Source organism: Argentina silus (genome assembly GCF_951799395.1).
Source record: "Argentina silus genome assembly, chromosome: 4".
NCBI lineage: Eukaryota > Metazoa > Chordata > Actinopteri > Argentiniformes > Argentinidae > Argentina > Argentina silus.
Window position 1 is genome coordinate 26,292,987 of NC_139658.1, and position 26,523 is coordinate 26,319,509.

The following is a 26,523-nucleotide window of genomic DNA, read 5'->3' on the forward strand; positions in this document are numbered from 1 at the left end:
GCGCTGGGGGGCCGGAGCTGGTGGCTGACAGGGGGGAGGGGGGCTCCTCGTAGCTGGACATGTCAGAGCAGGGGCTGGACCCCCCCTGGCTGGGCTGGGAGGGGGGGGGGGGATGCCTGCTGGGCTGGAGGAGACAGCTTCTGAAACACAAAAACCAGTCAGTCAGTCAGGAACACAGCATAGAGTCATCCAAACCAGACAGCAGCGCCCCCTCTAGGTTTCTAACTCTGTGGTCTTACCTGCTTCTTAGGCTCCGCCCGGGGCGCTCGCTGCCATGTGACCTCCTCCGCCAGCCATTGGACGGTTTACTCCTCTCTGGACGGAACAGGCCAATCCGCTTGGTGCATCCGACATTGTACCTGTTCCACAACGAGGACATGGTTGTCAAGGATACCATTCCCCATAGTGTACACACACACACACACACACACACACACACACACACATACACACACACACACACACACACACACACAGTACACCACTCTAACAGGATCTGGGGCCTGAGGGGCCTGACTAGTCCCCTGGTACAGAGTCATAACCAAGGTGTTTTTATTCGAGATGTGGTGGTCATGTGACCTACCTCTTGGCACAGACCACGGAGCAGAAACGTTTGGAACCCTTGAACTTGTAGGCGTGGTCAACCCAGCCGCAGAACTCACACTTCAGCTTGGGGGCGTCGCCCTCCTCCTGGTCCTTCAGCTCTGTGGAGAGAAACAGAAACATCCCTCATCATCTCCATGGTAACTAGGAGAGGCTTTTAAACACACACATTGGAGGACCCTGGAGGATCACATGGCCTATGGAAGTCTGCACAAACACCTTTGAGACCGACGTCCCGGCAGCAGAAGTTAATCTGAGCGGTTGCTAAGCAAGATTTACTAAGCTGGCAGGTAAGGTACATTGAGAGTCATTTACTGGAATACCCCCCCCCCCCCCTACCCTGGGGGGTCAGCCGCCCCCCCCCCCCCCCCCCCCACCCCCCCCCCCCCCCACCCCCCTACCCTGGGGGGTCAGCTCCTCTGTGTCAGAGTCAGAGTTGCTTGGCTGGCTGCCGGGGGTCTTCTCAGCGTCAGAGGAGGCGTGTCCATCCTTCTGGGGGCTCAGCAGAGGCAGACGCTCCACCTGAGGACAACAACACGTTACTAACACCTGGCGGAGGTAGAACACCAGGGGAGGCTGGGGGAGGTAGAACACCAGGGGAGGCTGGGGGAGGTAGAACACCAGGGGAGGCTGGAGGGGGGTAGAACACCAGGGGAGGCTGGGGGAGGTAGAACACCAGGGGAGGCTGGGGGAGGTAGAACACCAGGGGAGGCTGGAGGGGGGTAGAACACCAGGGGAGGCTGGAGGGGGTTAGAACACCAGGGGAGGCTGGGGGAGGTAGAACACCAGGGGAGGCTGGGGGAGGTAGAACACCAGGGGAGGCTGGGGGAGGTAGAACACCAGGGGAGGCTGGAGGGGGGTAGAACACCAGGGGAGGCTGGAGGGGGGTAGAACACCAGGGGAGGCTGGGGGAGGTAGAACACCAGGGGAGGCTGGGGGAGGTAGAACAGCAGAGGCAGACGCTCCACCTGAGGACAACAACATCACAGTGAGACTCCAGCTCCATGTATCAGACGTTCAGTGAATGTCCAGTAGGGGGCAGACGAAGGCTGAGGAGCAGAACAGCCACCTAGAGGCACAACTGTGATGTCACTCTAACAAGAGCTCTGTCCTTACCCCACTGGAGCTGAGACTGAAAACAGTTAAGGTGAGGGTGAAGATTGGGGTTGGGTTAAGGTTAGGGTTGGGTTAAGGTTAGGATTGGGTGAAGGTTAGGTTAAGGTTGGGTTATGGTTAGGGTTGGGTTAGGGTTAAGGTTAGGGTTGGGTGAAGATTAGGGTTAGGTTAGGGTTGGTTTAAGGTTAGGGTTGGGTTAAGGTTAGGGTTGGGTTAGGGTTGGGTTAAGGTTGGGTGAAGGTTAGGTTAAGGTTGGGTTAAGGTTGGGGTTGGGTTAGGGTTGGGTTAAGGTTGGGTGAAGGTTAGGGTTGGGTTAGGGTTGTGTTAAGGTTAAGGTTGGGTTAAGGTTGGGTTAGGGTCGGGTTAAGGTTGGGTTAAGGTTGGGTTAGGGTTGTGTTAAGGTTAGGGTTGGGTTAGGGTTGTGTTAAGGTTATGGTTGGGTTAAGGTTGGGTTAGGGTCGGGTTAAGGTTGGGTTAGGGTTGTGTTAAGGTTAGGGTTGGGTTAAGGTTGGGTTAAGGTTGGGTTATGGTTGGGTTAGGGTTGGGTTAAGGGTCTGATATGGAGGGGGTATATTAGTATCCTGTATATTAGATATTTATATCAAACTGTTGTTCTGCCTGCTGCTCTAATATCCAACAGCAGCACTGTGATGACCACAACATGACCACAGCATGACCACATCATGACCATGACCACAGCATGTATTCTAACCACAGCATGACCAGTTTGACCACAGCATGATCAGGTCAAACATTAGTCTGACTCAACCACACTGTCACAGGAGGCTGGTGGAGGTAGACATCGGAGGACAGGGGAGGCTGGGGGAGGTAGACATCGGAGGACAGGGGAGGCTGAGCGCTGATATCAACCTTTCACTCAAATATCTGTCGCCACATATTCCTCCCAGAACGTACCAATGATGTGCGTCAGCCTCACATTCCAAAATGTGTCGTTGGGTTTTTCCAGAGCAAAATAACTATATAAATATAAATATATAAATATATAAATAAATAAATAAATAAATAAATAACTATATAAATATAAATATATAAATAAATAAATAAATATATAAATACATGTTTTTCTGAATGAATCAGCTAACTTTGTCTCAAGCAGCTGTATAAGTGAGTTCAACAAGGTTTAGTGGAGGATCAAACTGTCACAATCCTGAACAGCAGATCACTGTAACACGTCACATTCAACATGGAATTCTGTCATCAGATGAACAAATGCTGCTGGATTCATCATCTCTGGTCTTCTCTGGTCTTCTCTGGTCTTCTCTGGTCTTCTCTGGTCATCTCTGGTCATCTCTGGTCTTCTCTGGTCTTCTCTGGTCTTCTCTGGTCACCTCTGGTCTTCTCTGGTCTTCTCTGGTCACCTCTGGTCTTCTCTGGTCATTATTCCTGATTTGATGACTATTGTTTCCTGTGAACGTGTGCTAAAAATGACTTCTGTCAAACAAAAGTAAGAAGTAACGTTGATAAAGTAAGGTGATGAGATATCAGTAATCTGAGAAGGCGTCCCCCGGAGCCCTGCATGGATCCAGAACCAGCCATCCAGGCTGGGGTGGGTGGGCTCGGACCTGCATGGATCCAGAACCAGCCATCCAGGCTGGGGTGGGTGGGCTCGGACCTGCATGGATCCAGAACCAGCCATCCAGGCTGGGGTGGGTGGGCTCGGACCTGCGTGCTGCCTTCTGGGCCAGAGACCACTGGAGACCTCATCTCAACCTGACTCTCCTTAAATAAATAAACCATGTGACCAACATACAGGGAAGGGTTCCGCCCCCTCCTGGATGACGAACCCCTCGATGACGTGGGTGAGGACCTGGGGCTTGACGATGGCCTGGGGGGGCCCTCCGTTCTGGGGGGCGCTGCCCGTCACCGTGGGAGACGCCTTCTCACTTCCTGAGGTCATGGCTGGAGGCGGGGTCAGGGCAGGTACAGGAGCGCCACTCACCGGCCTCTTAGTCGACGCTTCTCCTGTCAATCAAACAATGAAACAACCTCTTAAATTAACCAACGGCTCTGAACACGGCTCTCTGTCTGAACACGGCTCTCTGTCTGAACACGGCTCTCTGTCTGAACACGGCTCTCTGTCTGAACACGGCTCTCTGTCTGAACACAGCTCTCTGTCTGAACACAGCTCTCCCTCCCTCCCCCCCTCCCCCCCCCCCCCTCATCACTGTAGATTGATTACAGCAGTGTTGTGGTGTGTTCCCTGCTGATGTCATGTTTTAATCATGAGGCTACTCCCTGATCAGGGGAGGCTGCTGGAGGTAGAAATTGGAGGACAGGCTCATTGTAATGCATGGAATGGAATGAGGTATCAAATACAATGAGCCTGTCCTCCAGTTTCTACCTCCAGCAGCCTCCCCTGGTACTGACTGGTTATCTGTTGGTCATCATCTGACCCTGCATGACGTGGATCATTTAAGTTCACACCTTCACCATGTCACACACACACACACACACACACACACACACACACACACACACACACACACACACACACACACACACCTTCACCATGTCTCACACACACACACACACACACACACACACACACACACACACACCTTCACCATGTCTCACACACACACACACACACACTTTCACCGTGTCTCACACACACACACACACACCTTCACCGTGTCTCACACACACACACACACACACACACACCTTCACCATGTCTCTCACACACACACACACACACACACACACACCTTCACCGTGTCTCACACACACACACACACACACACACACACACACACCTTCACCGTGTCTCACACACACACACACACACACACACACACACACACACACACACACACACACACACCTTCACCGTGTCTCACACACACACCTTCACCGTGTCTCACACACACACACGCACACACACACACACCTTCACCGTGTCTCAAGCGCACACCAAGTCGTCTGCCGCTGTTTGAAAGCCAGAGTTCAACCGCAGGTTTGTTGTCAGAGCAGCGCTAATCTGACCGGCGGTCCAGAGCAGCCGGGAGGACGGCACCGTGGGGGGCTTCTGGACCGCCACATGAAGCCTCCTACTTCACCATAGTACCTCACTACCGTACCTCACTACCGACAGACTCACTACCGACAGACTCACTACCGTACCTCACTACCGTACCTCACTACCATACCTCACTACCGTACCTCACTACCGTACCTCACTACCGACAGACTCACTACCGTACCTCACTACCATACCTCACTACCATACCTCACTACCATACCTCACTACCGACAGACTCACTACCGTACCTCACTACCGTACCTCACTACCGTACCTCACTACCATACCTCACTACCGACAGACTCACTACCGACAGACTCACTACCGTACCTCACTACCGTACCTCACTACCGACAGACTCACTACCGTACCTCACTACCGTACCTCACTACCATACCTCACTACCATACCTCACTACCGTACCTCACTACCGTACCTCACTACCGACAGACTCACTACCGTACCTCACTACCATACCTCACTACCATACCTCACTACCATACCTCACTACCGACAGACTCACTACCGTACCTCACTACCGTACCTCACTACCATACCTCACTACCGTACCTCACTACCATACCTCACTACCGACAGACTCACTACCGTACCTCACTACCATACCTCACTACCGTACCTCACTACCGTACCTCACTACCATACCTCACTACCGACAGACTCACTACCGTACCTCACTACCATACCTCACTACCATACCTCACTACCATACCTCACTACCGACAGACTCACTACCGTACCTCACTACCATACCTCACTACCGACAGACTCACTACCGTACCTCACTACCATACCTCACTACCGACAGACTCACTACCGTACCTCACTACCGTACCTCACTACCATACCTCACTACCGACAGACTCACTACCATACCTCACTACCGTACCTCACTACCGTACCTCACTACCATACCTCACTACCGACAGACTCACTACCGTACCTCACTACCGTACCTCACTACCGTACCTCACTACCGACAGACTCACTACCGTACCTCACTACCATACCTCACTACCGTACCTCACTACCGTACCTCACTACCTTACCTCACTACCATACCTCACTACCGTACCTCACTACCGACAGACTCACTACCATACCTCACTACCGTACCTCACTACCGTACCTCACTACTGACAGACTCACTACCGTACCTCACTACCGACAGACTCACTACCGTACCTCACTACCGTACCTCACTACCGACAGACTCACTACCGTACCTCACTACCATACCTCACTACCGTACCTCACTACCGTACCTCACTACCTTACCTCACTACCATACCTCACTACCGTACCTCACTACCGACAGACTCACTACCATACCTCACTACCGTACCTCACTACCGTACCTCACTACTGACAGACTCACTACCGTACCTCACTACCGACAGACTCACTACCGTACCTCACTACCGTACCTCACTACCGACAGACTCACTACCGTACTTCACTACCATACCTCACTACCGTACCTCACTACCGACAGACTCACTACCGTACCTCACTACCGACAGACTCACTACCGTACCTCACTACCGTACCTCACTACCGTACCTCACTACCATACCTCACTACCGACAGACTCACTACCGACAGACTCACTACCGTACCTCACTACCGTACCTCACTACCATACCTCACTACCGTACCTCACTACCATACCTCACTACCGTACCTCACTACCGTACCTCACTACCGTACCTCACTACCGACAGACTCACTACCGTACCTCACTACCGTACCTCACTACCGTACCTCACTACTGACAGACTCACTACCATACCTCACTACCGACAGACTCACTACCGTACCTCACTACCGTACCTCACTACCGACAGACTCACTACCGTACTTCACTACCATACCTCACTACCGTACCTCACTACCGTACCTCACTACCGACAGACTCACTACCGTACCTCACTACCATACCTCACTACCGACAGACTCACTACCATACCTCACTACCGTACCTCACTACCATACCTCACTACCATACCTCACTACCGACAGACTCACTACCATACCTCACTACCGTACCTCACTACCGTACCTCACTACCGACAGACTCACTACCATACCTCACTACCATACCTCACTACCGTACCTCACTACCGACAGACTCACTACCGACAGACTCACTACCGACAGACTCACTACAGACAGACCAACACGAAAACGAAACCGTTTCTCTCCCGGTGACTGGTACATCTGAGACTCCCGTAAACAGAGAAACTCAGAGTCAGGGCTCCGATTAGGACCACCAAAAGTCATTAAACTCATATACACTCACCGGCCACTTTATTAGGTACACCTTGCTAGTACTGGGTTGGACCCCCTTTTGTAGCCCATCTGCTTCAAGGTTCGACGTGTTGTGCGTTCAGAGATGGTCTTCTGCATACCTTGGTTGTAACGAGTGGTTATTTGAGTTACTGTTGCCTTTCTATCATCTCGAACCAGTCTGGCCATTCTCCTCTGACCTCTGGCATCAACAAGGCATTTTCGCCCAGAGAACTGCCGCTCACTGGATATTTTCTCTTTTTCGGACCGTTCTCTGTAAACCCTAGAGATGGTTGTGCGTGAAAATCCCAGTAGATCAGCAGTTTCTGAAATACTCAGACCAGCCCGTCTGGCACCAACAACCATGCCACGGTCAAAGTAACTTAAATCACCTTTCTTCCCCATTCTGATGCTCGGTTTGAACTTCAGCAGGTCGTCTTGACCAGGTCTACATGCCTAAATGCATTGAGTTGCTGCCATGTGATTGGCTGATTTAGATATTTGCGTTACCGAGCAGTTGAACAGCTGTACCTACTAAAGTGGCCGGTGAGTGTATTTGACTGCATTAAACATTATTAAACTCATATATTTGCTACTCAAACTATGATTGTCTCTAAACAAACCGTAGAACCACGTCCAGACCATGTGACAGTGGAACACACCAACGCCTTCACAAGCCGTTTTGGGTCATGTTCAACCACTCAGCGGCCCGTGAACACGGTACCATCTGGTCGTCTATTTCTAGACATTAAAGACGTGTCGGTTTGTTCTGGACCTCCGAGGCACCAGAACACCGTGACTACGGTCCCGTTCACACCGCCACCATCAACCAGCTGTGTGGATTTACAGATTTACTTTGAGCAGAAACATGGCCATGCACCATCCTAATATGATCACTGTAAAACAACACATAGTAAAACACACATTTTCCATTTTGTGTTGGAGACAAAACTACCCCCCCCATCAGTGTCATAACAGTACATGACTGAGTCAGTGGACAGAATCACTCAGCCTCCACCACTCAGGAGAGGCTGGTGGAGGTAGAAATCAGAGGACGGGCTCATTGTAAAGCATGGGATGGAATTAGGAATGGTATCAAACACGTCTGGGATACGTGACACTGTTCCTCATTCTGTCCCATGTATTACTATGAGCCCGTCCTCCAATTTCTACCTACACCAGCCTCACCTTGTGTACTTAACCCAGCTGGTTAATAGGGGTGAACGTTGATTAAAGGTCCTGTTACCTTGTGGTTGGGTGATGGGTGTGACAGGGACTGGGCCTGCCGGGGGCTGCTGTGTTGGCCTTGGGGCCGGGGGGGGCGGGGTGGGGGTGGGGGCGGGGGTGGCGTCGGGGGTGGGGGTGGGGGCAGGGGCAGGGTCGGGGGTGGGGGGAGGAGGAGGAGGAGGGGGCTGCTGCACGGCGGGGGGACGACAGGTCTCTCTCACCACCAACGAGGTGGGCTTGTCTTTACTGTCCTGCACCAGTTTAGATGCCTGAGAGGGAGGGAGGGAGGGAGGGAGAGGGAAAGAGGTAGAGGTAAAGGGAGAGAGAGAGAGGGGAAAAGAGAGTAATTGAACCCGATGTATTCAGAGAGAAAGAGAAAATGAAACCAAGCACCAGAGAGGACAGACAGACTGGAGCGTCCTCCCCCAGGACCAGGCTGCCTGCTAGGGCTCACCTGAGACACCGTGGGCTGGATCTGGAGGTTTATGGCTGTCAGCTGCACTGGCTGGGCCTTGGCCTGACCCAGGACGGAGTGGAGGGCGTGGGGGTGGGGGTGGGGGTAGGGGTGGGCGTGAAGGTGGAGGTGGGGGTGGGGGTGGGCGTGGTGGCTGATGGTGGAGTGGAAGATGGTGGCCTGCTGGCTGGGTGTGCTGGGGGGGTGGTGGGAGGCAGGCTTGGGCAGCACAGGGCTGGGGCTAGGGCTGGGGCTGGGGCTGGGGAGGGAGGGGTTGTGGAGGTGGGGCAGGATGGAGGCCGTCTGGAGGAGCTGTCCCTGGCCTCTCTGGGATGTCTGGTTCTGGTGCTGCTTCTGCTGGACCAGGGGGTGGGGCTGGACGTGGTTGTACGCTGAAACAACACAGAAGGTTACTCAATGCAATTCTGCACAAATGAATAAAGCAGCATTCAGGGTTCTCCTCAAACGAGGAAGAGTGTTTCTGCGTCACGCTGTGAACTTGGTGGCACCACCATGTAAACATTACAAGACTAATTAAACTAGATATGTAGTAATGATAGTTACTCTATCTTTATTAAACTACATATTTAGTAACGATAGAATAACTATGTACAGTACCAGTCAAAAGTTTGGACACACCTTCTCATTCAATGGTTTTTCTTTATTTGTATTATTTTCTACATTGTAGATTAATACTGAAGACATCAAAACTATGAAAGAACACATATGGAATTATGTAGTAAACAAAAAAGTGTTAAACAAACCAAAATATGGTTTAGATTTTAGATTCTTCAAAGTAGCCACCTTTTGCTTTGATGACAGCTTTGCACACTCTTGGCAAGGTGTGTCCAAACTTTTGACTGGTTCTGTATTTAGTAACAATAGAGTAACTATCTTTATTTAAACTATATATGTAGTAACGATAGAATAACTATCTAACCACAGACTAGAGTTAACCACAGACTATAGTTAACCACAGACAAGAGTTAACCACAGACTAGAGTTAACCACAGACTATAGTTAACCACAGACAAGAGTTAACCACAGACTAGAGTTAACCACAGACTATAGTTAACCACAGACAAGAGTTAACCACAGACTAGAGTTAACCACAGACTATAGTTAACCACAGACAAGAGTTAACCACAGACTAGAGTTAACCACAGACTATAGTTAACCACAGACAAGAGTTAACCACAGACAAGAGTTAACCACAGACTATAGTTAACCACAGACAAGAGTTAGCTACGGTTTACAGGATGAGATGGTCTTTGAGAAAACTGAGCAACACGTTTCTGTGGGAGTAAAAATACATAAATAACACAATCGCTCTGGACAGACACTAACATAACAACATACTAGACTAGGATAACTTACTAGTTTAGAATAACATACTAGTTAGTTAGCTAGAACAACAACATACTAGTTAGTTAGCTAGAACAACAACATACTAGTTAGTTAGGTAGTTAACTCAGTGTGTATTAGCAGAGCCTTGGTGTGCTGACAGACAGGAGGGGATTTCTCCCAGTCCCACGCCAGCTTTCTCAGTGTGTGTGTGTGTGTGTGTGTGTGTGTGTGTGTACAGTACATACACACCTGGGGTGATGTAGGGTTGGCCCCCCATAGCAGCGATGGCACTCCGGCTCATGTTCAGGGCCCGCACCTCTGTCACCACGGCCCCCTCCCCCTTCCTCCCCCCCTCCAAGGGTCCGTCTGGGGAGCCTCCCTTCCCCCCCAGGCCCTGGTTCCCCTGGCTGGGGCTCCCCTGGTTCCCCTGGCTGGGGCTCCCCTGGTTCCCCTGGCTGGGGCCTCCTTGGCTGCCCTGGCTGGGGTTCCCCTGGTTCCCTTGGCTCCCCTGGTTCCCCTGGCTAGGACTCCCCTGGTTCCCCTGGTTCCCCTGGCTAGGACTCCCCTGGTTCCCCTGGCTGGGGCTGCGGTGGTGGGCCGAGGGCTGGATGGGGACAGGGGTCTGCTTCAGGCTCAGGGCCTGGAGGGTCTGAGAGGAGGACAACGTCGCCCCCTGCTGGCTGCGGAGAGCCAGGTTCTGGACCTGAGAAGACAGAGAGGTCAGGTGGTCAGGGTAGGAGAGGCCTGAGAAGACAGAGAGGTCAGAGGTCATAGCCAGGTTCTGGACCTGTAAGGGGGGGACATGTGACATGAGTGGTGGGAGGGGGTCAAGGGTCAGTCTCAGACCAGACTGATAGGACAGATGAGGCTTGTGTCCTCTGACTACTTCAACAATAACCTGAGGAACATCTTCTCCTGTTCAACTGTTCCTTGTTCTGAGTCTCAGACATCGCTGGTTTCCTGTGTGGTTTGTTATCATGTGATGCCCCCTAGTGCAATGACCAGGTACTACAACCACTGCATTAGATAATATGGAAGCATGTATGTATGTAGAACACAGGAACTGTGTAGGTCAGGGGAGGCTGGTGGAGGTAGAAATCGGAGGTTGGGCTCATTGTAATGCATGGAATGGTATCAACCACACGTTGATACCATTCCTCATTCCATTCCATGTATTACAATGAGCCCAACCTCCGATTTCTACCTCCCCCCGCCTCCCCTGGTGTAGATGTAAGATGTGGAATGAACAGAGAGTTAATAGGTGTTTAACTCCTTCAGTGCCGAGGGTGAATAAAGTCGCCAGATCATCAACATTCCACCGCGCCAGGGTGACTTTATTCACCAGAAATTAATAAATGATGATGCTTTGTGTGTGTGTGTATATGTGTGTGTGTGTTTATATGTATATGTGTGTGTGTGTGTGTGTGTGTGTATATGTACTGTATATGTGTGTGTGTTTATATGTGTGTGTGTGTGTGGGTGTGTGTGTATATGTATGTGTGTGTATGTGTACACTGTGATGACCCTCTCTCTCTCTCTGTCAGCTGGTTTCCCTGTTGGCAGCCAATCTGGTTCAGGGAGCCAGAGTGGGCGGGGTCGGAGTGGGCGGGGTCAGGGTGGGCGTGGCCAGAGTGGGCGGGGTCAGGTTGGCTTCTGGTTTTGTTCCTCTTTGTTTTGTTCACGTCATCCAACATCCCACAACACACACTCCATCCACCCATCCATCCATCTACAACACACACTCCATCCATCCTTCCATCCATCCATCTACAACACACACTCCATCCACCCATCCATCCATCTACAACACACACTCCATCCACCCATCCATCCATCTACAACACACACTCCATCCATCCTTCCATCCATCCATCTACAACACACACTCCATCCACCCATCCATCCATCTACAACACACACTCCATCCACCCATCCATCCATCTACAACACACACTCCATCCATCCTTCCATCCATCTACAACACACACTCCATCCACCCATCCATCCATCTACAACACACACTCCATCCATCCTTCCATCCATCCATCTACAACACACACTCCATCCATCCTTCCATCCATCTACAACACACACTCCATCCACCCATCCATCCATCTACAACACACACTCCATCCATCCATCTACAACACACACTCCATCCACCCATCCATCCATCTACAACACACACTCCATCCACCCATCCATCCATCTACAACACACACTCCATCCATCCTTCCATCCATCTACAACACACACTCCATCCATCCTTCCATCCATCTACAACACACACTCCATCCATCCATCCATCCATCCATCTACAACACACACTCCATCCATCCTTCCATCCATCTACAACACACACTCCATCCATCCTTCCATCCATCTACAACACACACTCCATCCATCCTTCCATCCATCTACAACACACACTCCATCCACCCATCCATCCATCTACAACACACACTCCATCCATCCATCCATCCATCCATCCACAACACACACTCCTGATTCTACACACTCCTGATTCTACACACTCCACCTTACATTTTCCTATTGTTTATCCTTTAGTTCCACTATTGTCAAAGTGGGGTATGTGACCCCCGGGGGTACGTGGGTCCATCTAGGGGGTACGCAAAATAAATGTGTGATTTACCTTCAACAGTCCTGTTCAACAGCCGACTGCAGTCTCAGTACCAAAAATAAATGCATGCACCCGATCCAACAGAATAATATGATTACAATGTCTAATATGGAAGGGATCATGTCTAATATGGAAGGGATCATGTCTAACATGGAAGGATCATGTCTAACATGGAAGGATCATGTCTAACATGGAAGGATCATGTTCAGAGAATATCAATTAGGCTCCAAACTAACCGCCAGGGGGGACATGACTGGAACCACTGCTTTAGGTTAATAACTAGATGTGTGTGTGTGTGTGTGTGTGTGTGTGTGTTAATAACCCTGATCATGTGTGGACTCCCCTTTTGTTGTGACAACCAAGCTTGGTCGTAAAAATATGTGTGTGTGTGTTTCAGTACCTGTGAGGAGGCGGAGTGTTGAGCCTGTGAGGAGGTCTCTGATTGGACGGCAGCCACAGTGGCGGTGGGCGTGAAGATGAGCTGCGGGGACAAAACAACAACCTAGCAACATGACTACACACACACACACACACACACACACACACACAAGCCTCCTAGAAACATGGACCACACACACACACACACACACACACTAGCCTCCTAGCAACATGGTCTACACACACACACACACACACTAGCCTCCTAGAAACATGGACTACACACACACACACACACACACACGCCTCCTAGCAACATAGACTACACACACACACATACACACACACTAGCCTCATAGTAACATGGACTTCACACACACACACACACACACACACACACACACACACGCCTCCTAGCAACATAGACTACACAGACAAACACACACACACACACACACACACACACACACACACACTAGCCTCATAGTAACATGGACTTCACACACACACACACACACACAACACACACTAGCCTCTTAGCAACATGGACTACACACACACACTCACACACTAGCAACATGGACTACACACACACACACACTAGCCTCCTAGCAACATAGACCACACACACACACACACACACACACACACACACTAGCCTCCTAGCAACATGGACTAAGCTACTCTGCTGAGCCTGAAACAACACACACATTATAGACTGTCCCTTCAGTCCCCGTGTATGTACGATGTGTCTGTGTGTGTGTGTGTGTGTGTGAGAGAGTTTGTGTGTGAGAGTGTGTGTGTGTTTGAGAGTGTGAGTGTGTGTGTGTGTGTGTGTGTGTGTGTGTGTGTGTGTGTGTGTGTGTGTGTGTGTTGGTACCATCTGGGCTCTCAGGTACATCTGTGCCTGGCTGGCGGTGAGGGCGGGGCTAGACGGGCTTCCCAGCAGCACAGCCTGCTGGGAGATGGCGCCGGGGGCGGAGCTAACGCTCTGGGCGCGGCTGATCAGATGGGCGGCGGCTGGAGAGGAGGTCAGATTAATCTGGGGACAGGAGGGAGGACTGGTGAGAATCTGTGTGTGTGTGTGTGTGTGTGTGTGTGTGTGTGTGTGTGTGTGTGTGTCTCACGGTGGTCTGGGAGGAGGTCTGGGAGGAGGTTCCATTCTGGGAGGAGGTCTGTCTTCCTGCTGCGATGCTGGCCTGTGATCAGCAGGGGGAGCAGAGCAGAGGAGACAGGGTTAACTGGTGTGTGTGTGTGTGTGTTTGCATGTGTATGGGGTGGGTGTGTGTGTGTGTGTGGGGTGTGTGGGGTGTATGTGTGTATGGGGTGTGTGTGTGTGTGTGGTGTGTGTGGTGTGTGTGGTGCGTGCGTGTGTGTGTGCAGTGTGTGTGTGTATGTGTATGTGTGTGTGTGGTGGTGTGTGCATGTACAGGGCCTTCGGACCCCTTCACTTTTTCCACATTGTTGTGTTATAGACTCAATTTTAAATGGATTAAATTAAAATAATTTACCATCAATCCACACACAATACCCCAGAATGACAAAGCAAAAACAGGTTTTTAGAAATGTCTGTAATTTATTAAAATTGAAATCCAGAAATACCTCATGTACAGAAGTATTCAGACCCTTTGCTATGACACTCTTAAAATGAGCTAAAATGTCATCAAGAAATCACTCAATAAGTTGAAATGAGTCCATCTTAATGCAAGGATCATAGTTCATGTCATTTTGGAATTAATATCTTTGATCTTTGTTTTTATACGGTCTCTGATTTGCATAGGAATCAATTCCACACTGTGTGGATCAGGTTGTCATTAGAAACTGAGCAGATGGAGAGGAACAAAACTGCTCAGGAATGTGACCCTGAGGCCTGGGGAGACTTACAAAAATCTACAAAGTTGAATGGCAGAGAGGAAAAAGCACAGTCGATGGGACAACATCATCTCAGTCACTCTACAAAATTGATCTATAACCAAGTGGCCAAAAATAATCCCTTAATGGAAAATAATCTCTCATATCCATAATTGTTTGCAACAATGAGTTCAAGTGATACAGCAAAGAAAGTGGCTGGAAATGTGTTTATTTGGTTTTACTACAAAAGCATTAAGTTTGGAGCAAATCCAGCACATGCAATGCAGTTTCCGCACCATCTCTGGTGTGAAGAACAGTGGTGCTTCATCAAGTTCTGGGTATGTTTGTCACCGGCAGGGACTGGGGAGTTTGTCAGGATCACGAGTTGGTAGTGACATCCTAATCTACACAGTACGTCATTGATTCCTATGCAAATCAGAGACCCTATAAAACCAAAGATATTAATTCCAAAATGACATTAACTATGATCCTTGCATTAAGATGGACTCAATTCAACTTATTGAGTGATTTGTTGATGACAATTTTGCATTTTAGCTCATTTTAAGTGTCATAGTAAAGGGTCTGAATACTTCTGTACATGAGGTATTTCTGTATTTACATTTACTAAAATTTCTAAAAACCTGTTTTTGCTTTGTCATTCTGGGGTATTGTGTGTGGATAGATGGCAAATTCTTTTAATTTAATCCATTTTAAATTGAGTCTATAACACAACATGTGGAAAAAGTGAAGGGGTCCGAATACTTTCCAAAGGTACTGTATATGTGTGTGTGTGTGTGTGTGTGTGTGTGTGTGTGTGTGTGTGTACCAGGTTGAGGTGTTGTTGTTGCAGGGCAGCTGTCTGCAGCATCAGGTGTTGTTGCTGAGCTGCGTACATCTGCTGCAGGTACTGGGCTGCGGTGCCGGGCTGGCGATGCAGGGCCTGCTGGATCACCTGGGGGGGGGGGGGATACCCGTAGATTTTACAAGTGTCACTCTGTTGTGGCTGTGCAGCTGGGTTGTCGGGGGTAACTAAGTGCTACTTAAGGTGACGCTGAGCCCTGGTCACCATGGTGACAGATCAGAGAGGAAGACACCCCTCCGCCCCACCCCCTCAGCACCGGCGTGGTCCAGAACAGTAGAACCACCTGAAACTGACTCTGATACCACTCGGCTCTTAACTGTGAGAGTATGTGTATGTGTATCTGTGTGTGTGTGTGTGTGTGTGTGTGTGTGTGAGATGTGTGTGTGTGTGTGTGTGTGTGTGTGTGTGTGTGTGTGTGTGTGTGTGTGTGTGTGTGTGTGTGTGTTGGTGGAGGGTTCCAGGGTGGAGGTTCCCCATGGTGGAGGGTCCCCAGAGTGTAGGGTCCCCAGAGTGGAGGATCCCAGGGTGGAGGGTCCCCAGGGTGGAGGGTCCCCAGGGTGGAGGGTATATATAGGGACTATAGCAACCTTGATCTGCTCCATCTGTCTGCAAGTTCATTGGTAGATGGTGTTGTGACATCAGAGGCGTCAGGCCCACAGGGACACAAAGCCACTCAGATCTCTGCTGTTTCAACACGTTTCTAATTACTCAACTTCATTGTTTCGTTTTATCCTAATTATTTATAAAAACATCTGTCAGCGTCGGGGGAAACTGACTGGACCAGGCCAAGCTCACCCCCCCCCGCTGTCCGTGCTACAGAGCCTGCGTGGCCTAACGCCTCCACCAGGTGGCGGTAGCGTAGTAACAATCAGCAGACATTCAGTTGAAGGTATTTTTGATGCAACTACCAAAGGAAAGGGCAAAAGATGTGAAAAAAACATGTGTGTGTGTGTGTTGTGAACACCGGGGGAGGCTGGTGGAGGCAGAAATCACACGGGTTTGACACCTTTCCTCATTCCATTCCATGCATTACAATGAGCCTGTCCTCCGATGTCTACCTCCCCCAGCCTCCCCCGGTCTCCCCCAGCCTCCCCCGGTAGAGGCAGTGGTGGTTTACCTGGACTGTCTGTCGGTCAGGGAGGCCACTGTAGACAGAGATCTGAGGCAGGGCCTGCCTCCCTGGGCCACCACCGCTGCTGCTACTGGCTGTACTGGTGCTGGTGGTGCTGCTACTGGTGGTGGTCGTGGTGGTAGTGGTGGTACTGGTGCTGGGGGTGGTGGAGGGCGTAGTGGAGGGGGTGGTCCCAGTGCTGCCCCCAGTGGAGGCAGGAGGCGCCTGGTCGCTCTCCATGGTGGCGTCCTCTCCTCGCTTGACCTTTGATCCCCGACTGCCCTTCTGATCGGCTCTCCTGAACCTGAGGGAGGAACAGCGACGTCACACATGATCAGGTGTCAGGGTGAGATAACCCAGCCTTCAGGGGAGGCTAGGGGAGGTAGAACACCAGGGGAGGCTGGGGGAGGTAGAACACCAGGGGAGGCTGGGGGAGGTAGAAATTGGAGGACGGGCTCAGTGTAATGCATGGAATGGAATAAGGAATGGAATAATGATGATGTAGTCTGGATAATATGATCAGGATAGAGTCGCCTTCATCCTGTCACCTGACCACAGTAACACACCGTACATCCTGTCACCTGACCACAGTAACACACCATACATTCTGTCACCTGACCACAATAACACAACACATGTCTGACATGCAACAGCGCAACTGTGACACTCCGAGCAGAAAAACAAAGTCTGGCTCCCGTCCAATCACATGGCGATGCCGTGTTGGACCAATCAGATGGCGAGGCCGTGTTGGACCAATCAGATGGCGAAGCCGTGTTGGACCAATCAGATGGCGAGGCCGTGTTGGACCAATCAGATGGCGATGCCGTGTTGGACCAATCAGATGGCGAGGCCGTGTTGGGGAGGGGTGAGAGTGCTCACCTTGTCAATGATGTGATTCACTGTTCTATGTTTTCTTATTGATTTCTTATGATTCATACTCATTTCTGAGAGGCCTGTTTATTTAAACACCTGCTCAAATTACACCTGCTCAGATTACACCTGCTCAAATTACACCTGCTCAGATTACACCTGCTCAGATTACACCTGCTCAGATTACACCTGCTCAAATTACACCTGCTCAGATTACACCTGCTCAAATTACACCTGCTCAGATTACACCTGCTCAGATTACACCTGCTCAGATTACACCTGCTCAGATTACACGTGCTCAGGCAGTTTGGGCGCGTCAACATCTGCAAAGCGGCTGGACCAGACGGCATCCCAGGCCGGGTGATGAGAGTGTGCACAGCGCAACAGGCTGGTGTGTTCACGGACATATTCAACCTCTCCCTCTCCACAGGAATAGTCCCCTCCTGCTTCAAGTCATCCACCATTGTCCCAGTGCTGAAGAAGAACAAGGTAGCATGCCTAAACGACTGGCGCCGACGACTGGCGACGACAGGTGGTGAAAATGGGCTCGAAGACCTCCACCCCCCTGACCCTCAACACAGGAGCCCCCCAGGGCTGTGTCCTGAGTCCCCTCCTCTACTCCCTGTACACCCACGACTGCGTGGCCACTTATGGCTCCAACTCTGTGATCAAATTTGCTGATGACACCACAGTGATTGGCCTGATCACAGACGGCGATGAGACGGCCTACAGGAGAGAGGTCGACCGCCTGGCCCAGTACAGCCAGGAGAACAACCTCTCTCTCAACACCGACAAGACCAAGGAGCTGGTGGTGGACTTCAGGAAGAAAGGCCGGGAACAGGACCCTATCACCATCAACGGGTCCGCAGTAGAGAGGGTCAACAGCTTTAAGTACCTTGGCGTCCATATCTCCGATGACCTCACCTGGGACGAGCACACCAATCAGGTGGTGAAAAAGGCTCAGCAGCGCCTCTTTCACCTCAGGCTGCTGAGGAAGGTTGGCATGGAGCCCAAGGTGCTGCGGACCTTCTACAGGGGCACTACCGAGAGCATCCTGACGGGATGCATCACTGCCTGGCATGGCAACTGCACCGCCCTCAACCACAAGGCGCTGCAGAAGGTGGTGCAGACAGCTGAGCGCATCAGTGGATGTGAGTTTCCCTCCATCCAGGACATATACAACAAACGATGTGTCAGCAAAGCCCGGAGGATCATCAGAGACGCCAGCCACCCCAATCACAGCCTGTTTGAACTGTTGCCGTCCAAAAGACGGAGCCTCCTCCGGAGCCTCAGGGCCAGAACTCAGAGGCTCTCCAACAGCTACTTCCCCCAGGCCATCAGGCTCATGAACAAGCCTACCCCGAACCCATGACTTTACCACCATCACACCCACAGAATGGACTTTACCAGCACACCCACAGAATGGACTCTACCATCACACCCACAGAATGGACTTTACCAGCACACTGTCACTTTAACAACACCTCTTACACCAACGGCACAGTGCAATAATAATGACATTCCACTGACCCACTTTACTTTTTTTTACTTTTTACTATTTATACTGCAATTGTGTCATGTCTATTGTCTTGTGTCCCCAACAATCGTCACTGTCCAACCATCTCACTCATCTGTACTATGTCACTTATTGTCTTGTCCTTATTTCATTGCACTACTGCGTATTTGTATTATTTGTATTATTTGTATTGGATGCTGCATTGTCATGGAACCTAGTGGAACTAGTGTTGTTGTTATGTAGACTAGTGTTGTTATGTAGACTATTGTTGTTATGTAGACTAGTGTTGTTATGTAGACTAGTGTTGTTATGTAGACTATTGTTGTTATGTAGACTAGTGTTGTTGTTATGTAGACTAGTGTTGTTATGTAGACTAGTGTTGTTGTTATGTAGACTAGTGTTGTTGTTATGTAGACTAGTGTTGTTATGTAGACTAGTGAGTCAGATAGATGATCTACGGAGGGAAGGAGAGAGGGGGGGGGAGAGAGAGAGAGAGAGAGAGAGGGTGGATGGGTGTTGAGTGTTTGGATTGTGGATGTTACGTGTGTGTGAGTGGTTGGGGGAGGGTGTGATGGAAGTAATTAAATAAGGAGCCATGGCGCCATGTTGCAATTGCTAAGCTATTTCCTCTGAACTCCAGAAGATCAGGGATCAGTAGAGAACAGCCGAGTCTGCCGCTGGAGGAGGATTGAAGGGGAATTTCGGGTTAAACATGTTCATGTGTATTTCTGGTCAATCCATAATGCTCCGTCTCAAACTATCAGCATTTGACCTGCAGCTGCATCTTAGCTATCGAGACGTGAGGTCTGTGTTTACCTCCTAAAAAAGCTGCTGACCTGCTCTACTCTGACCTGCTGACCTGCTCTACTCTGACTCTGCTCTACTCTGACCTGCTCTACTCTGACCTGCTGACCTGCTCTACTCTGACCTGCTCTACTCTGACTCTGCTCTACTCTGACCTGCTCTACTCTGACCTGCTGACCTGCTCTACTCTGACCTGCTCTACTCTGACCTGCTCTACTCTGACCTGCTCTACTCTGACCTGCTGACCTGCTCTACTCTGTCCTGCTCTACTCTGACCTGCTCTACTCTGACCCTGCTCTACTCTGTCCTGCTCTACTCTGACCCTGCTCTACTCTGACCTGCTCTACTCTGACCTGCTCTACTCTGACCTGCTCTACTCTGACCTGCTCTACTCTGTCCTGCTCTACTCTGACCTGCTCTACTCTGACCCTGCTCTACTCTGACCTGCTCTACTCTGACTCTGCTCTACTCTGACCTGCTCTACTCTGACCTGCTGACCTGCTCTACTCTGTCCTGCTCTACTCTGTCCTGCTCTACTCTGACCCTGCTCTACTCTGACCCGCTCTACTCTGACCCGCTCTACTCTGACCCGCTCTACTCTGACCCTGCTCTACTCTGACCTGCTCTACTCTGACCCGCTCTACTCTGACCCTGCTCTACTCTGACCCTGCTCTACTCTGACCTGCTCTACTCTGACCCGCTCTACTCTGACCCTGCTCTACTCTGACCCGCTCTACTCTGACCTGCTCTACTCTGACCTGCTCTACTCTGACCCTGCTCTACTCTGACCCGCTCTACTCTGACCTGCTCTACTCTGACCCTGCTCTACTCTGACCCTGCTCTACTCTGACCTGCTCTACTCTGACCCTGCTCTTCTCTGACCCTGTGCTCTAGCTCTGCTCAACAGAAGGACGTGGCGTGGGAGGGAGAGAGGCATCTTGGGAGTTGTAGGAATATATCTTGACTCAGAGGTCATTTTACCTCCTCCTCTCCTCCTCCTCCTCCTCCTCCTCTCCTCCTCCTCTCCTCCTCCTCTCCAGCCTGGGTCTCTGCAGGCAGGATCCCCCTCTGACTGTCCTGCTGTCCATGTCTCTCCACCACAACTCACTCTTCCATCAGTCCTAGAGCCCCCAACACCAACACCCCCACCAGCCCCCAAACACCCCCACCAGCCCCCAAACACCCCCACCAGCCCGGGTTGGTAGGAGCACACAGCTGCTCTAGGAATAATGTAAACATAGCCTAGCCTAGCCTTGCCTAGTCTCTACATCCAGGCAGACACAATGGAGTATCACAACAACGGTGTGTCTGATGTGAGGATTAGCATCGCCTGGAGGATGACATCTTCACAGAGCCCCCACACCAGCCCCCCAACCCCCCCCCCCCCCCACACACACACACACACACAAACACAGCAGCCCCCCAACCCCCCCCACACACACACACATACACCACCCCCAACCCCCCCCACCACCCCACACAGCACAACACATCAGCCCCCCCCCCACCACCACCCCAACACATCAGCCCCCCCCCACCCCCACAACACATCAGCCCCCCTCCACCCCACAACACATCAGCCACAAACTGATCAATAGTTAAACAGCATCCAGTCCGTTAACGTCTTTGTGAGAAGCACCAAGCGCTCCTGGAGAAGAGGACGAGAGAGAGAGAGAGAGAGAGAGAGAGAAAGAGAGGGAGAGAGAGGGGGATGATGTGGAGGAGAGAGAGAGGGAGAGAGGGGGATGATGTGGAGGAGAGAGAGAGGGAGAGAGAGGGATGATGTGGAGGAGAGAGAGAGGAAGAGAGGGGGATGATGTGGAGGAGAGAGAGAGGGAGAGAGGGGGATGATGTGGAGGAGAGAGAGAGGGAGAGAGGGGGATGATGTGGAGGAGAGAGAGAGAGAGAGAGAGGGGGAGAGAGAGAGAGAGGGGGAGAGGGGGATGAGGAGGAGACAAAGCCCCCTGCTGCTCCTACCTCCTCCGGCTCCCCCAGTGGGCTGTGAGATGCCCCATCCCCCGGGACGCTGCTCCTGCAGGAGGCTGCTCCTCTTTGTCTGTCTGCCTGTGTGTGTGTGTGTGTGTGTGTGTGTGAGACAGACAGTGAGAGAGTGTGTGCGTGTGTGTGTGAGTGAGAGAGAGAGTGTGAGTGGAGGATCCTCTCTCCCGTCCCGACACCAACCCACCAGCCAGGCCCTGCCCTCCTCCTGATTATCTGGTATCCTAGCGACAGCCAACGGGTGCCTATGGAATCCCCCTGCATTGCTGCAAGCCGATTGGACAGCAGGATCCTCCCTAATGAAGATGACAATAATGATTTTACCATCTCCCCTCCCCTCCCCTCCCCCCTCTTGTACCCCTCCCCCCTCCCAGCACGCTCAATTGTGTGGAATGAAGCGTCTTCCATACAGAGATAAAACCATCACCATAAACACCATAGAACCATAAACACCATAGACCCATAAACACCATAGACCCATCACCATAAACACCATAGAACCATAAACACCATAGACCCATAAACACCATAGAACCATAAACACCATAGACCCAGCACCAACCATAAGCACAGGTCTGGCTGTATGAACAGCAGGTATTGATCAGGGCCAGGCAGGCGACAACGTTACTGATTCTAATCATCTCATTAGCATCTAGATGAGTCTGGGGAGGTGGAGGCAGGAGAGGTTCTGGACTGGTCTGGAGTGATCTGGACTGGTCTGGAGTGATCTGGACTGGTTTGGAATGGTCTGGACTGGTCTGGACTGGTCTGGGTTGCAATGGGTACGTTGGAATGGTTGACAGTCTGCTCAGCTTCAGTTGATACAAGCGTCCAGGTGGGTGGGTGGGGGGGGGGGTGACAGGCAATCTGCCTGGGCTCCAGTACAAACAAACCACACCTTCAGCTCAATATGACCATTTATCAATTCCAAATGCATTTGTGAAAGGCTCTTATGGGGCTCCAGTCAGGAACAAAAGGTTAGGGTTATTTAGGGTTCTATATTTAGAGGCTCAGATTGTTTTGCACTGCGGGGCGGCTTTGGCATGAACTTATTTTTGGATCTGTATCTTAGATACAGCTTAAAGAAATACCTCCAAATCGGAACAAATGTTGGCAGAGCAGGCCTGCTTCCCTCCCTGCCTGCTTCCCTCCCTGCCTGCTTCCCTCCCTGCCTGCCTGCCTCCCGGCCTCCCTCCCTCCCTGCTTCCCTCCCTGCCTGCCTGCCTCCCTCCCTCCCTGCCTGCCTGCCTGCCTGCCTCCCGGCCTCCCTCCCTGCCTGCCTCCCTCCCTCTGTCCTCTGAAGCTGTCTGCTCCTCTGCCATGTGACACTGAGGAAGGAGGGGAATTGTGTTCCACTGCTGGGAATTCAGTCGTATGTGGAAAGGAGTTCATCACATTAGTTTAGAATAGTTTCCACTGCGTCTGTAGCATGCCCCTGAAACACACTGACACATGCTGGACAACTGCTTGACTGTTCAGCTGGTGAAGAGCCTGACTGTTCAGCCCACCTCAGCAGGCTAACCTCAGGGGACCCGACCCAGACCAGTACTACGCTGCTAGCTGCTAAACCCCTGTGGCTCCACCGTGCCCCTAACCCTAACAGCAGTAATAAAGCCCTGACTCGCCTCGGTGGAACACTGCTCTGACTGCTCTAGAAATACCTCCATCAAACCCACGGGTATAGCCTGAGACCAGAGACCTAACCCTAACCCTAACCCAGCAGCCTGAGACCAGAGACCTAACCCAGCAGCCTGAGACCAGAGGCCTAACCCTAACCCAGCAGCCTGAGACCAGAGACCTAACCCTAACCCAGCAGCCTGAGACCAGAGACCTAACCCTAACCCTAACCCAGCAGCCTGAGACCAGAGGCCTAACCCTAACCCAGCAGCCTGAGACCAGAGACCTAACCCTAACCCAGCAGCCTGAGACCAGAGGCCTAACCCTAACCCAGCAGCCTGAGACCAGAGGCCTAACCCTAACCCTAACCCAGCAGCCTGAGACCAGAGGCCTAACCCTAACCCAGCAGCCTGAGACCAGAGGCCTAACCCTAACCCAGCAGCCTGAGACCAGAGGCCTAACCCTAACCCAGCAGCCTGAGACCAGAGACCTAACCCTAACCCAGCAGCCTGAGACCAGGGGCCTAACCCAGCAGCCTGAGACCAGAGGCCTAACCCTAACCCTAACCCAGCATCCTGAGACCAGGGGCCTAACCCTAACCCAGCAGCCTGAGACCAGAGGCCTAACCCTAACCCTAACCCAGCAGCCTGCTCCGCTCCTGCCAGACGCTACGCTGTGACTACGTCTCCAGGGCTCCACCGCCTTCAGAGGAACACTGAACAACAACAGGGAGAAATAGGTCAGATATGTCTGAGCAGCAGTAGTAGTAGTATAGTAGTATAGTAGTAGTAGTAGTAGTAGTATTAGTAGTAGTAGTAGTAGTAGTATAGGAGTAGTAGTAGTAGTAGTAGTAGTAGTAGTAGTAGTATAGGAGTAGTAGTATAGTAGTAGTAGTAGTAGTAGTATAGGAGTAGTAGTATAGTAGTATAGTAGTAGTATAGGAGTAGTAGTATAGTAGTAGAATAGTAGTGGTAGTATAGTAGTAGTAGTATAGTAGTAGCAGTAGTAGTAGAAGTAGTTTAGTAGTAGTAGTAGTAGTGTAATAGTAGTGTAGTAGTAGTAGAGTATAGTTGTAGTGTAGTAGTAGTATAGTAGTAGTAGTAGTATAATAGTAGTATAGTAGTAGTAGTAGTATAGTTGTAGTGTAGTGTAGTAGTAGTAGTATAGTAGTAGTAGTAGTAGTGTAATAGTAGTAGTAGTAGTATAGTTGTAGTGTAGTAGTAGTATAGTTGTAGTGTAGTGTAGTGTAGTAGTAGTATAGTTGTAGTGTAGTAGTATAGTAGTAGTATAGTAGTAGTTGTATGGCAACCATCAGGTCAGATGTTAGTTTAAGGTATACAGCATATTTACAGTATATTTACACTATATGGTGTGTTATTGTAGTGCTTGTGTGTGATATAACATAAACTGCTCAACATGATTATCCAATCACAGAGCAGCGATACAGCAGCTGATATGTCACTCGAGCCATTCAGACTTGTCCTCAGATGACGAAGCCACCTCAGGTACAGTGAGATCATAGAGTGTTACTGTCCCAGAGCAGGGTGACCTTGTCCCAGGGGGAAACGCTCCATCCCATACGACCTCCCTGTCTCCCTGCTCCAGCACAACCTCAGACTGCCACTGTAATTAACCTCGCCTCCAATCAGCCTCTGCCTCAGCAGACTGAAGGCTGCTTTATGTTTCTAAACTGTGGAATCGGCCTCAGGCATCATTAGGTGTTGGGCTGCTGTAGTCTAATGAAGGCGGGGGTCACAGACTGAAGGTCCAACACTCTAAACTAGACTCTCCTACACTAAAGTTCTATGGAAGTCATTACATCCATGTGAATGGTTCTGGTTGCATTTAGGTCACAGAGAGCCACAGGCACTTCATCTCGACAGACTAACCCCTCCCCCCAGCACCCTAGGGGTCACGCCCCCAGGGACACAGTCCAAATCTCTCAAAAGGCACCCCCCCCCCCCCCCCTCTTCAACCCACTTCCACAACACCCCCGCTCCATAAGAACCCAGGGAACTTTGTCTGGGTTCTCGAATTTACAACTCATGCATAGGCGTCTTAGGCTGATCTCTCTCTCTCTCTCTCTCTCTCTCGCTCTCTCTCTCTCTCTCGCTCTCTCTCGCTCTCTCTCGCTCTCTCTCGCTCTCTCTCGCTCTCTCGCTCTCTCTCTCTCTCTCTCTCTCTCTCTCTCTCTCTCTCTCGACATGCGCGGGACAGTTCTTCTCCATCTGTCAGACACGGAAGACTGTTGTTGTCTGCTCGAGCTCCCCTCCGGTAGCATGCGCACGCTCCGACCAATCCGGTTAGCTCGAGGAGCGAGACCGGACGGCCCGGTTCGGGACCGGAATAAAAGGTTGTCGTCATACCTTCCTGTCGGCCGTGTACGTGTCTGTCCGGTCTCTCTCTCTCTCCCGCTGCCTTCCGGTTATCCTTCCGGTTGTCCTCGCTCCTCCATTTGTCGGTCTCGTTTGATCCGTCCGTCTCGGAACGGAGCAGCGCGAGCGGCGGAAGCAGGGGCGCGACGCGTTAGCGTTAAAACAGATCATGTGACACGTGTTCAGCCAATGGACAGACAGCGTGGCTCTTTACCACGCCCCCCTCGTCTCCGGTTCCACGCGCCTGTCAGGTCGGTACTACGGAGCCTGTCATGGTCTCCATGGCAACACAGAGGGATTTAACCCTCGGCCGGACCTGATTGGCTGCTGAGTTGGTATGTCGCCCCAGAATGATGAGGAAAATAACACGACTACGCATGCGTCACAAGCCCATATCTGTTCC

At 51.1% G+C, this 26,523-nt stretch overlaps 1 protein-coding gene across 1 annotated transcript in view; it reads right to left on the minus strand.

The window, feature by feature from the left end:
- Window positions 1-26,382, minus strand: part of phc2b (polyhomeotic homolog 2b) — a gene marked incomplete at its 3' end in the record, with an annotated part of 27,700 nt that extends 1,318 nt beyond the window's left edge. Inside the window, 19 exon segments of the mRNA XM_083668574.1 lie at window positions 3-104; window positions 106-140; window positions 240-256; window positions 259-359; window positions 584-704; window positions 1,005-1,125; window positions 3,491-3,702; window positions 8,316-8,403; window positions 8,491-8,565; window positions 8,751-8,849; window positions 8,892-9,142; window positions 10,347-10,800; window positions 13,139-13,240; window positions 13,766-13,810; window positions 13,997-14,158; window positions 14,244-14,315; window positions 15,794-15,919; window positions 16,947-17,244; window positions 26,112-26,382. Of these exon segments, the coding sequence (XP_083524700.1) occupies window positions 3-104; window positions 106-140; window positions 240-256; window positions 259-359; window positions 584-704; window positions 1,005-1,125; window positions 3,491-3,702; window positions 8,316-8,403; window positions 8,491-8,565; window positions 8,751-8,849; window positions 8,892-9,142; window positions 10,347-10,800; window positions 13,139-13,240; window positions 13,766-13,810; window positions 13,997-14,158; window positions 14,244-14,315; window positions 15,794-15,919; window positions 16,947-17,180 (2,417 nt within the window). The 5' untranslated portion in view covers window positions 17,181-17,244; window positions 26,112-26,382.
- Window positions 26,383-26,523: the final 141 nt, after the last annotated feature.